Source organism: Panthera pardus, unplaced genomic scaffold (assembly GCF_024362965.1).
Source record: "Panthera pardus isolate Hobbes unplaced genomic scaffold, ASM2436296v1 HiC_scaffold_18, whole genome shotgun sequence".
Classification (NCBI taxonomy): Eukaryota; Metazoa; Chordata; class Mammalia; order Carnivora; family Felidae; genus Panthera; species Panthera pardus.
Window position 1 is genome coordinate 3,451,364 of NW_026526743.1, and position 10,752 is coordinate 3,462,115.

General features: G+C 63.8%; 1 protein-coding gene across 2 annotated transcripts; it reads right to left on the minus strand.

Moving 5' to 3' along the window:
* Nucleotides 1-792: 792 nt before the first annotated feature.
* Nucleotides 793-9,315, minus strand: NTN5 (netrin 5). Of its 2 annotated transcripts, none has more exons than XM_019425792.2 (7): nucleotides 9,125-9,315; nucleotides 6,451-7,101; nucleotides 3,676-3,864; nucleotides 3,384-3,533; nucleotides 2,991-3,044; nucleotides 2,690-2,770; nucleotides 793-1,442 (listed from the first exon to the last, which is right to left on the minus strand). In XM_019425792.2, exons 2-7 carry the CDS (start codon nucleotides 7,079-7,081, stop codon nucleotides 1,078-1,080), a joined length of 1,470 nt encoding a protein of 489 aa, XP_019281337.2. In that variant the 5' UTR covers nucleotides 7,082-7,101; nucleotides 9,125-9,315; the 3' UTR covers nucleotides 793-1,077. The 2 variants fall into 2 exon arrangements, with proteins under 2 accessions (XP_019281337.2, XP_019281338.2); XM_019425793.2 differs by lacking the exon at nucleotides 9,125-9,315 and adding an exon at nucleotides 7,690-7,745.
* Between the last annotated feature and the right edge of the window lie 1,437 nt (nucleotides 9,316-10,752).

Consider the following 10,752-nt stretch of genomic DNA (forward strand, 5'->3'; position numbering starts at 1 on the left):
GGCTATGACAACCTTCCATTCCGTGGTACTTACTGCTTCTTGCTTTTTTTTAGCTCCACCCCTGTGGCCCGTAGGGACCCAACTGTTGAGTGGGAATAGAATTCTGCTTAGCAGCGGGGCGCCTGGGTGGCTCAGTCGGTTGAGCGTCTGACTTCGGCTCAGGTCATGATCTCATGGTTTATGAGTTTGAGCCCCACGTCAGGCTCTATGCTGTCAGCTCAGAGCCTGGAACCTGCTTCGGATTCTGTGTCTCCTTCTCTCTCTGCCCCTCCCCAACTTGTGCTCTGTAACTCTATGTCTCTCAAAAAATAAATAAATGTAAAAAAATTTTAAAAAAATTCTGCTTAGCACCAAGTGATGCCCATACCACTCTGTGGCTCCCAACTGGCTATTCTCTCCAGAAAGGGTTTAGGCTGGACTTCAAGACCAGATGAACCTCAGTCAGAACCCTCTTCGGATATTCACTCCAAGTCCCTTTGTTCCTTTCTCAGAGACTATCCTAGGGGCCATCAGGAACACAATGTTCCTAAAGGTGGAACTTTCTGGAAACCCGGCACTGCTGTCCTTTTCCTCTGGCGCATCTCCCGCCATTTCCATCCACCCTCCCTCCCACTGGCTTCTGGCCAATCGTCAAGCAACACAAATCTGACCAGCACATAGTGATGTCCTTCCAGCCCTTTCGCTGGGTTTGGCATTTTGTCGGGGGGCACTGCCATACTTCAGCTCCGCACGTTTTCCTCATTTTGCCCCTCCCAGGCCCTCCCAGCACATATCAGGTGTCTGTGGCCAAAATTCCCCAAGCGTTGAGACTTTATTTAGGGGACTGGCTGCCCAGATCACAGGCCAAATGTCCTCGCAAGAGGCCAAAAGCCGGGCTCCCGGCCTGCCGCCTTCGCTGAAGGGTCCCTCCAGCCTGGCGCGTGCCAGTGACGTCAGCGGCTCCACGGCTCCTGATTGGCTCGCTGAGGGACGCGCCGTGGAAGTAGAAGGTTCAGCGCGCGGTCGCTCCCAAGTTCCGTCGTCGTCGTCGTCGTCGTCGTCGTCGTCGTCGTCTGCGGAGGCCGAGCAGGTGGGGCTCTAGGGCTCGGGCCCCGGGCTCGGGGTGGGGGGTCGCAGGCCGCGGCAGCCCCCGGCGCGCTCCTGCAGCTGCAGCCGCCGCAGAGGCCGGGCCCAGCGTGGCCTCCAGGGCAGCGCGACGCCGTGGCGGTCGAGGACCAGGCGCGCGGGGTCGGGGCCGCCGGCCGCGCTGCCCAGCAGCAGGTAGTGGGTGTCGGGCCGCAGGCGCAAGCAGCCGCAGGCCAGGTCGGCGCGGGGGACCCAGGCGTCCTGGCCACCGCGACGCACGGGCCGCGCCCGCTGCTTGTACACGGCCAGCACGTGCACGGCCAGCCGCTGCCACGCCGGGCCCGCCGCCTCTGACCCCAGGACCTGGGCGCGGAGAACTGCGGGGAGGGCTGCCGTCAGGCCCGGGCTAGGTGTGGGGGGAGCCCCTGGGGTGGCGTGGGGTCGGTCTTGGTGGGGAGGGAGGCAGGATCCCCGGGAGGGCTCCCAGGATACCATTAGGAAGGAGAGAGACCTTGAACGTTTGAGGGTGGGCTGTCTGGGGGTCTGGCCCGGCGTGGGGGAGACGACGGTGGGGCTTATGGAGTGCCAGGTGGGGTTCGAGGATTGTAACTATGGAGGCCAGACTGAGAGAGGAACCCAGGAGCATGGGACATGCCAGGTGGGGCCCTTTGGGGTTCATACTGGGAGTAGCAGATGCCCAAATTGGGCGTAGGAGAGGACTAAGGGGACCCTACAGTGGGTGTGGCCGGGAGCAAGGCAGAAGAGGCAGGTCCAGGGTCTCTAATGTGGCAGCGTGAAAGATGTCAGAAGCAGAGCCCTTGGGAAAGGGTATTGCTGGGGGAGGGGCGCTCTGGGACGAATTTGGGGGCCAGAAGGAGGTCAGAACCTAGAACCTGAGGTCCTACTGGTGGTGATTCGGAAACATGTAATCGCTGAAGGGCCGAGGCGAGACATGTCAGGGGAAGGACTCTGGCTGGCAAGCTAAGTCTGTAGGGCAGAAGATCTCTGTGGGAGGTGGGAGGAGAAGTTTCCACCTTCCAAGTCCTAGGACACTAGTGGCTAGGACCAGAGGATGATGATCCTCAGGGAGGAGAGGCCTGGGGGGTCTTATACCATCGAGGAAAGTCGTGGGCTAGGCTGAACTCCTGAGTATCTAAGAGATCTCTGAGGTCACGGGGCTGGTGTGGACTGATGGATTATGGCACTTTGGGGTGCGTCTCTGCGAGAGTGGGGCTAGGGCGCAGAATCTAGGACCCCGATGGGAGGCGGAAAGCGTCTGAGATAGGCAAGACCATCCATTCAACCAGTTCCCCTTTCTCCTTCCATCCCCAAGAGGCCAGCTGTCTCCCTCAAAGATGTCCAGCTGAAGGAGATAGCGAAAGTCTGAAGGCCGAGAAGGTGGGGGAAGAGGAGACAGAGGAAGATAGGGAACGCCCCCCACTCCACTGCCCCTGCCCCCCATTTATCTTCTGTCCCGTTAGGTCCTAGGTCAGGAAGGGTCCTTTAAGAAGAGCCCCCCCCCCCCCTTCCCACTTTAGATGAGAACTGGGAAGCCCAGAGAAAGAGGCGGGCATCAGAACACCTGGCCAGCCCCCAGCCTTGTTTTTTCCTCCCCAGCACTCACCGTAGTCCTGCTGGCAATACCTCCAAAGGCTCATGTATACCCTGGTGTCCGAGACATTGCAGTAGTTTTGACACTGAGGGTCTGGGGAGGGTCAGGCCATCTGCAGTGGGCTCCCGAAGCCTGGACCACAGCATTCTGCCCCCTGCCCAGCCCCGCGTGCCATCTTGACGGACACCGGAGGGGGGCGTGCCGCAACCCTGGGGACTGGGCTCGGTGGGCCACCCCTGGATCCCCCACCTGGGGGCCCAAGCAGCCCGTCCCCGATCCCGCTTGCTGCCAGGGTTCTCCACACCAGCCTTACCGGAGCTGTAAGCGCCAGGGGTAGTAGCAAGGGGGGTCGTCGCCTCTGGAATTCCTGTGAGAGAGGAGAAATTTAACCTTAGGGGTCCCCCCCCAACAGGAATCCAGACCCCCCGTGTCTATTCCCTTAAGCACCCTTCGCCCTCCTCCTCCAGGACCTGGAGTTGGTCCCTAGTCCCTTCCTCCTTCGGATCCGGGAATCTAGACTCCCAGCCCCCTCCTCCCTGGGACACAAGAGTCCGGGCTCCCGGCTTCCTCCCTCCCAAGACTGAGGGGCCTGGAGTTGGAGGCCCCACCTCCCCCCAGGGACCCAGCGTCTGTTGCCCCGCTGGAGATGTGAGAGGTCCGCTTCCCGTCCCACTTAGGACAGGCGGCCCTGCCCCTCAGGACTCACGCTGGCAGGGCATCCTGGGAGAGCGGCTCTGCTGGTAGCCAGGACCACAGCGGTTGCACGTCAGGCCGGTGACCCCTAACTTGCAGGAGCACTGCCCGCTGGTCTGGTTGCAGATGCCACCCGTCGCCCCAATAGGGTGACACTGGCAGGCTGCGTGAGGAGAGGGGCCGGGGATCTGGAGTGTCTGGGCCCCGGGTGCTCCTTCCCAGTCGCCCGGCCCCCTCCTCCCTCAGACCCAGGAGTCAGGTCCCGCCCGCCTCTCCTCCTAGGCCCCGCTCCAGGCTACACTCACCCCTGCAGGCCTTGCGGCTGGTGATAGGCTGGCCGGGGTCCCTCCAGAACCCCGGGCGGCAGTAGTGACAGTGGCGCCCAGCCGTGTGGTGGCGGCACCGCTCACAGACGCCCCCGCTCCGGCCGCCAGACAGCCTGAACAGCTCCGAGTTGAACCTGCAGCGTCGGGCGTGCTGGTTGCAGGAACAGGCTAGAAAGAGGACGGAGCAGGCGCGCGTCAGCCCCGGCCTTGCTGCTCTGGGCCCCGGGCTCGCTCCCCACCGCCCGCAGGAGAAGAAATAAAGCGCGAGAGCGGGTACAAAGAAGAGATGGCCGGGGGTGCCGGGGTAAGCCTGGCTCCCCGAACCTCCTCGTTCTCATCTTGGGGTGCACTGGACTGAAGTGGGTAGCCCCGAGGGGCCCGATGCACCGCCCGAATGTCCCTGAGACGCTGGGGTTCAGCACGGAGCGCTGCGGGCACGGGCTGTGGAGTCAGACCCCGCACGTCCGCTCCCCACTGTGTTCCTCGAGCAAGTGACTTTTCTGCAGCTCAGCCTCCTTTGCCGTAAGATGACAGTTCCGATGTCTACTACTTCCGGAGGCTTAAAGGAAACCAAAAGGATGTGAAGTTCTTGACCCCGGGCCTGACCCAGAGCCTGCCCTTGCCTGTGGGGAGTTTCTGCGCGCCCGGTGCTGCACATTTCGTTCTCGGAACGGCCCTGTGAGGTTCACGGCTTCCAAAGTAATACAGCTGAGGGGGTGGCAGGGGCAGGGTCGGCACCCAGGCCTCCTGGCTCGAGTCTGTGCACCGCGCAAGCACGGTCCAGTGTGGCCCGCGCCCCGCGCGAGGATTCTGTGCGGTGTGTGTCTTCCTGGGGGGCTCTGGTCAGAGAGGCAGTGGGCGTCGAACCTTACTGCTTCTCACAGTTACCAGGAAACAGCTTCTCGGGGCGCACCCCCAGGGATCTGTGGTTCTGGCCAGCGAGATGCTGACTCAGGGGTTCGCGGGCCGTTCTTTGGAGAGATTTAAGGAGGGGCCTGGGCTGGCAAGGCCCGAGAACGCGGAGAAGCGGTAGGAAGGTCAGGAAACTGAGGCAGCCGTGCGTTCTTGGGAAAATGAGTCCCCTCTCTAAACCGTGGCTTCCTCCCATCCAGTGGGGACCTCAGTCCTTCTCCCCCAGGGTTTCCATGGGCCTGGAGGCGGCTGGTGCTCTTTAGATTATCAGTGGGAAGAATCTGGCTTTGGATTCCTTCTGACCTGAGGGTGATCACTTCACATCACTTGCGCCCGGAAAACTCTGGTGGCGGGAAAAGGTTCAGATCACCCCCGTCGGTCAAACCCACGGCTCTGCCACAGGACTTAGTCCCACCCTGTGCGCCCAGACCCTGCTTCCTCACGACACCGTCGGCTTCTTGCCCAGATTCGGAGTGCCGGCGCCACGCTCGGCCTGGGGCCGTGTGGTGACCCTCAGACAGAAGGCCTCCCCCGCTCCCAGGCCCTGTCTGGGCCCAGGACGACCCCCGGCCCGCCCCCAGACGTGAGTCTCCCCTCAGGGATCAGATCTGGCTGGTAGAGCGGAGTGGAGCTACCTCCCGGGGCCTGGTGCGGGGCCTGGTAACAAACGCACACCATCAGCCAGGGCGGCAGAGGCCGGAGGCAGAAGACAGGGGGCTGTCTCTGAGGAGGGGCAGCTGGCACATGGGCAGGGCAGGGCACAGACCCTGGAATCTCCCGCCTGGAAAAACCCGAGGGAGGGTGGAGGCAGGGAAGGTGTGGAGCAGGCCTGGAGCTTGCCGGGCTAGCCGGATGGCCCGGTGGATCGCCCGTTATCTAGGAAGGTCTGTCTTCCCGAGTCCAGTCCCAGCACCGCCGCTTGCTAGCATCGAGACTTAAAAGCAAGTGGGGCGGCCCCTCGGGCCCCCACCCTCTTCATCCGGGGAGTGTTAACATTGGCGATTCCGCAGCGAGGTCTTCCTTGGGGCCAGGTACCATATGCTAAGCTTTATTGTAAGGACTCTATGCATATCAACTCATTGGGTTTTCACCACGGCCTGTAGAAGTGCTGTTACCAGCCCCGCTTGACACGCGGAGGAACCGGAGGCACAGAGAGGTCAGGTCACTTGCCTGTGGTCACACAGCCACGGAGCAGAGGAGCTGGGATTTGAGCCCAGGCCGGCCGGCCCGCCGCTGAGCCCGAGTGCCCATCTGCCACCCTGGGGCACCGAGTGTGACGGCACCTGACGGGAGCCAAGACCCCAGAGCGGGACTTCCCGAGCTCAGATTCTTGACCCTGCCGCTCCCTGGCTGTGTGTGCTTGGGCAGGGGCCTTCTTCCCCTCCGGCCTCAGCCTCCTCATCCGTGCAAGGCACCCGATGACAAGCCTGCCTGGTACCCAGCAGGCGATGGGTACATATGTGTTCATGAATAAATACTTCCCCCATGTGGTTGGTTTGGTGACTCGGGAAAAGTCCCGCTGTCCTGTTCCTCACAACCGTTGGGTAAATATCACCGGAGCACCTTCAGCAGCGGCATCATAATGGTGTGTGGGGCAGAGGCTGGAGAGACTGGAGCCCCCAGTGGGCGGCAGAGAGTGGCAGGCAGGTGGAGCCTGGGGGGGGGGGGGGCGGGCGGGGGATCCGCTCAGGAGCAGTGGGGGTGAAGCAAGGAGCAAGCCCGGCTCGGGCTCGCAAGGGAGCGAGCACACTGCCCGCAGGGACCAGGGACCGGCTGCTACTGCCAGAGCCTCGGGGGCCGAGTGGTGGGTGGGGGCAGGAAGAGGGGGGGCCCAGGACTCACGCAGGCAGGGGTGGGGGTGCTGGGGCGTGGCGGGCCGCCAGGGCCAGTCTCGATGGGACGGGCGGCAGCTCTCGCAGCCTGGGCCGGTGGTGTGGTGGCGGCAGCGGCAGCGGGGCGGCCGGGCGCGGGCAGCGCAGCGGGCAGCGTGGCCGTGGCACTGGCAGCGGCCTCGAACGCCACCTGCCGCCAGCCCCGCCCGGCCCCCGAACTCCACGCGGAGGTGACTGACCACCACGCTGGACTTAGGGCCCGGCGGGGCTCGGAAGGTCACCTTCTCGGGCCCCCCCAAGGCCCCAGGCCAGGCGGGTCTGCGCCACAGTGATCTCCAGGGGCCTCCGGTGGCCCAGGCAGCAGACAGGACCAGGGCCGGGGATCCTGGCGTGCAGAAGCGCAGGCTGACGGACGTCAGGAGGAAGGGGCCACCCAGGGCCAGGGTCAGACTCCCGTTGCAGGTGGCCCGGGGGCTGAGGCCCGCCCCCAGGGAGAGGGCACAGGCCTGGGGACAGGAGGCCGCCAGGCCGGCCAGCTGGGTCACCGGTGGGAGGCAGAAGCGGGGGCGGCCACCTGGATGGTAACACGGGTCTGCGGTGGCCTGGCTCACGAGGAGCAAGAGGGCAAAGGTCACGGGCATGGTCCTAGCAGAGCAAGTACCTGGAGAGGAGGAGAGGAGAGGAGTGACCAGGCCGAGGGTCGTGGGTCACCCTCCACCCCCGCTCCCCGCAGGCTCTCTGAGGATCCCTAGCATTCCACCCCCGGCCCTGCCCAAGCCCCCCTGCCCGGCTGCTTCTAAGCGAGGAAAATAGTTCCATCTGGGGAGAATTACTGTTTACATAACCCAAAGGGAAAAGAACGCAAGCAAAATTGAGAATTTTGCCTGAACTAATCCGTAGCTTAACACCCCAGAGCTATCGTCAGTGTCGAGGGGCAGGGGGCCCTGGGGAGAGGGCAGGGGTGGGGACAGAGGGGGAATCCTAGAGAGGGCACCAGGGGGAGGGGCATTGAGAGACAGATGAAACTCAGAGACAAAGGGACAGAGGCACAGACGGCCGAAGACAGACAGGAGGGGACACAAGTGTAAGGGAAGGGCCAGGTGCAGAGAAGGAGCCATGAAGAGAGAGGACCGGACACAAGGGGAGGCCAGAAGGCCCAGATGGAGAGCGGCTGGGCACCCAGATCCACAGGGAATGGAGGGGATAGAGTGCCCGGGAGCCTGGGGCCCGGGCAGACAGACAGGCAGACCTTGAGGCTCGGAGATACCCAGGGAGCAGGAGGAGAGCAGCGAGCAGACAGCCTGGCTTGCCTGGCCCGTGGGGAGGGGGGGGAGAGAAGAGGGGAGGGGACGGGGCTGGGGGAGGGGCTCGGCAGGGGATCAGAAGCGGGAGGCCAGGCCCCCAGCCCACGAGGATCAGAGCAGAGGCCCTTTCCCACGTGGGGCCCTAACCTTGTTCTCCACACCCAGGGCACGGAGGGGGATTATCGCCAAACAACCCAGCGGCCTCCACTGCCACCCACCCCCAGCCTCCACCCTGCCTTAACCCTTTCCCACCCAGGTGCCAAGCCCAGAGAAGCATGCTGAGGAACCGGAGGGGGGACACCTGGGGACTAGAAGCCTAGGTCACTCTGGAGCTGAAAAGCGGGGTTAAGAAAGCTGGTGCACGAGTCCCCCTTAGAATTCACGGTGGGAGAACGCTGTACTTGGATTTCTGAGGACTTTCTTATAATCTCAGCCCTCCCCCCTCCCGCCTGCCATCCTAGGCCTCAGGGTCTGGAGAGCAGAGCCCCCACATTGTCCGCCCCTCCTAAGGTCCCCAGATTAGAAAGGGGAACGGATGTGGGGGTGGCAGGTGCTGAGGAAGCGGGCAGAGAGAGGGGCAGGACAGGGCAGGGCCAGATGCCCAGGCGTCCAAGGGGGCCCGAAGTCCAGACCCTGGGATGGCAAGAGCTGGGAAGGACTCGGGTGCTGAAATGCCCCCCTGGTTTCCCGCTCCAGGGCTGGCAGCCCCTAGTGAGGAACTTCCTCAGGTTTGGGGGGTCTTAGAGCCTTCCTGGGCCCCACTGTCCACGCCCCTAGCTTGCTCCCGGCCTGGGAGTCTGTGAGGCGTCTGGGGGTGCAGGTGGGGTCCCATCCTCCCCCAGCCTGCTTTCACAGCCCCGGGTGTCCCCACTGCAGTTGCCATGTGCAAGACCACGTCCCCCTGCCCCAGATGACCGGCGTCACCCTCCGCCCTTCCCGAGGGGCCTGGCGCCATTTTGCGCACTGGCGGCAGCGGCATTTGCCCCGTCCGTTACCGCCAGCCTTGTTAAGGGCCTGGCCCCCACCTCCTACCTCTCCTTTCTGACCTGGGTGGCTCATGGGGTACCACTTTCTGGCCCCTAGCACCTTGGACGACCAGGCCGTGAGTCCCCCGGTGTTCCTGAGGGGTCCAGAAGCCAGCCCCTGGCCATCTGGGAACCCAGATGTCCAGCCTCCTGTCCCTACCCGTCTGGGAACTAGAACATACCTCCCGCGCCCCCCCCCCTCCCCCCGCCATAAGGAGAAAAGCCTAGCTGTGTTCCACCGGACCCACAGTAGGCCCCCCGGGCTGGGCGGTGTGGGGGTCCGCCTGGAACCCAGGCTACTTTTCCCTGGCTTTTTTGCACACACCCTGCCCTTTGCCCCTGATGTTGGCCAAACCTGCACCCAAGAAGAGTGTCCTCTGCGGTGCGTTCCTCCCGTGCTCTCCCGTCCCGCGGGAGCTCGGCGGCGGCGTGGGCTCTCAGGAGTGAGTGCAGAGTGGCTGTCGCCAGGCCCCAGGCTAGTGGGGGTTCTGGGCGGGAGCTCAGAGCAGAGCCCGCAGAATCCAACACCACCACCGCTCCCCCCAACCTCCCCCCCCCCCCCCCCGCCCCAATCCCCTTCGCCAACCGCAGCCACGCTCTCCCCACAGGGACCCCAGCCAGCCCGCCACCCAGGACTATGTGGAGCGCCAAGGACATCGCCCGAGGGGGGGCAGCCCCAGCAGGCTGGCCCAGGAGGCTCAAGGCAGGTAGGATGGGACAGCCGGCCAGGTGGGCCTTCCTGGGTCTCGGGTCCCCACCGCACTCACACTTAGACCCCTGCCCCAGGACTCCCAAGGGCAGGCAGTCCGCTGGGCTGAGCCCACCACGTGGTGGTGCAATCGATGGGGAAGAGAAGGGGCTGACCGGCCAGGCGGCTTCAGGGCGGCCCCTGGCCCACACTGAAGGGGGACCCCCAGCCAGAGTCTCCTCCCCTCTGGAACCTTCTGTCAGCTGTGGGTGAACTGAGGATGAAGGTCAGTCACTTTCAAACCTCAAAAATCGGTGCTTTGGGGGGGGATCTGGACAGCCACCGGGAAACCCAAAGAATTGGGCCGCTTTCTGAGATGGTGGGTGGGGAAGGAGGAGAGGGGATAAGAGTCCCTCGACCTAGGACCTGGCGACCTGGCGTTGGAGGGAGGAAGCAGGGACCCCAGCTCAAAGCCGGAAAGGCCTTTCCAGCGAGGCCTCAACACTTCACTCACCGAAATTGTCATGCTGATGTGACTGCCAACCCAATGGGTTTTGACTAGAAAAATAAGGCTCTCCTTCACTTCCCGCTGAGAAAAGCTGGGGCGGGGGAGTCTCGAGAGGATAGGGCACAGATATTTGCTGCCGCGCCCTTGAGTGCCTTCTTTTCGGCGCCGCGTGGACCCGACCCTGACAGGGATTTGGGGGTCCGCTGGCGGGACCCTGTCCTGGGGTCGGGAGAGCACAGCCAAGGGGGTGTGTGATTCTCGTTCCGGGTGGCCCTCACCCGCCAGCACGAGTCGGGAGCCAGGAGGAGGACCTCGGATTTGAAATTAAGCCGGGAGGAGCAGTTAACCGCGAGAGAAGGAGATTGGGGGCAGAGACCCCCCTAGATCACAGGGCGCATACCGGTTGTGGGACGGCCGTGTGAGCGACAGGGTAACATCACTGCACGAAGCCATCCCGCAAGTGCGCCCCAGAGTCCCTCCTGTGTGCAGACACCCCCCTGAAGCTACCGCCGCGAACTCCTACAAACCTCCCCGCCCTTGTCAGCCAGGCTTACAGTCCAGAGAGAAGAGCGATCGCTTCGGACAAGTAGTAAGTAATTCTGCTCCAGAGGATGGCGGAAGGTGGCGAGGAAGGTGGCGAGCGCGGCGGAACAAAAGCGAGCAGGGAGGTGGGGGTGGGGGGGGTGGGGGTCCGGAGGGGACATCCGGGCTGAGACCCGAAAGCGGTGGGGACACACCGCAAGCCACCCGAGCATCAGAGCATCATCGTGGGGGCCGGAGCGACGCG

Bases quoted from the DNA above. Each gene is read 5' to 3' on its own strand.
- NTN5 (XM_019425792.2), bottom strand. From the start codon at position 7,081: ATGCCCGTGACCTTTGCCCTCTTGCTCCTCGTGAGCCAGGCCACCGCA. The intron at 3,865-6,450 runs GTGAGTCCTGGG...TCCTCTTTCTAG, and splicing joins GCACCCCCACCCCTGCCTGC to CCTGTTCCTGCAACCAGCAC. The intron at 1,443-2,689 runs GTGAGTGCTGGG...CCCTCCCCGCAG, and splicing joins GTATTGCCAGCAGGACTACG to TTCTCCGCGCCCAGGTCCTG.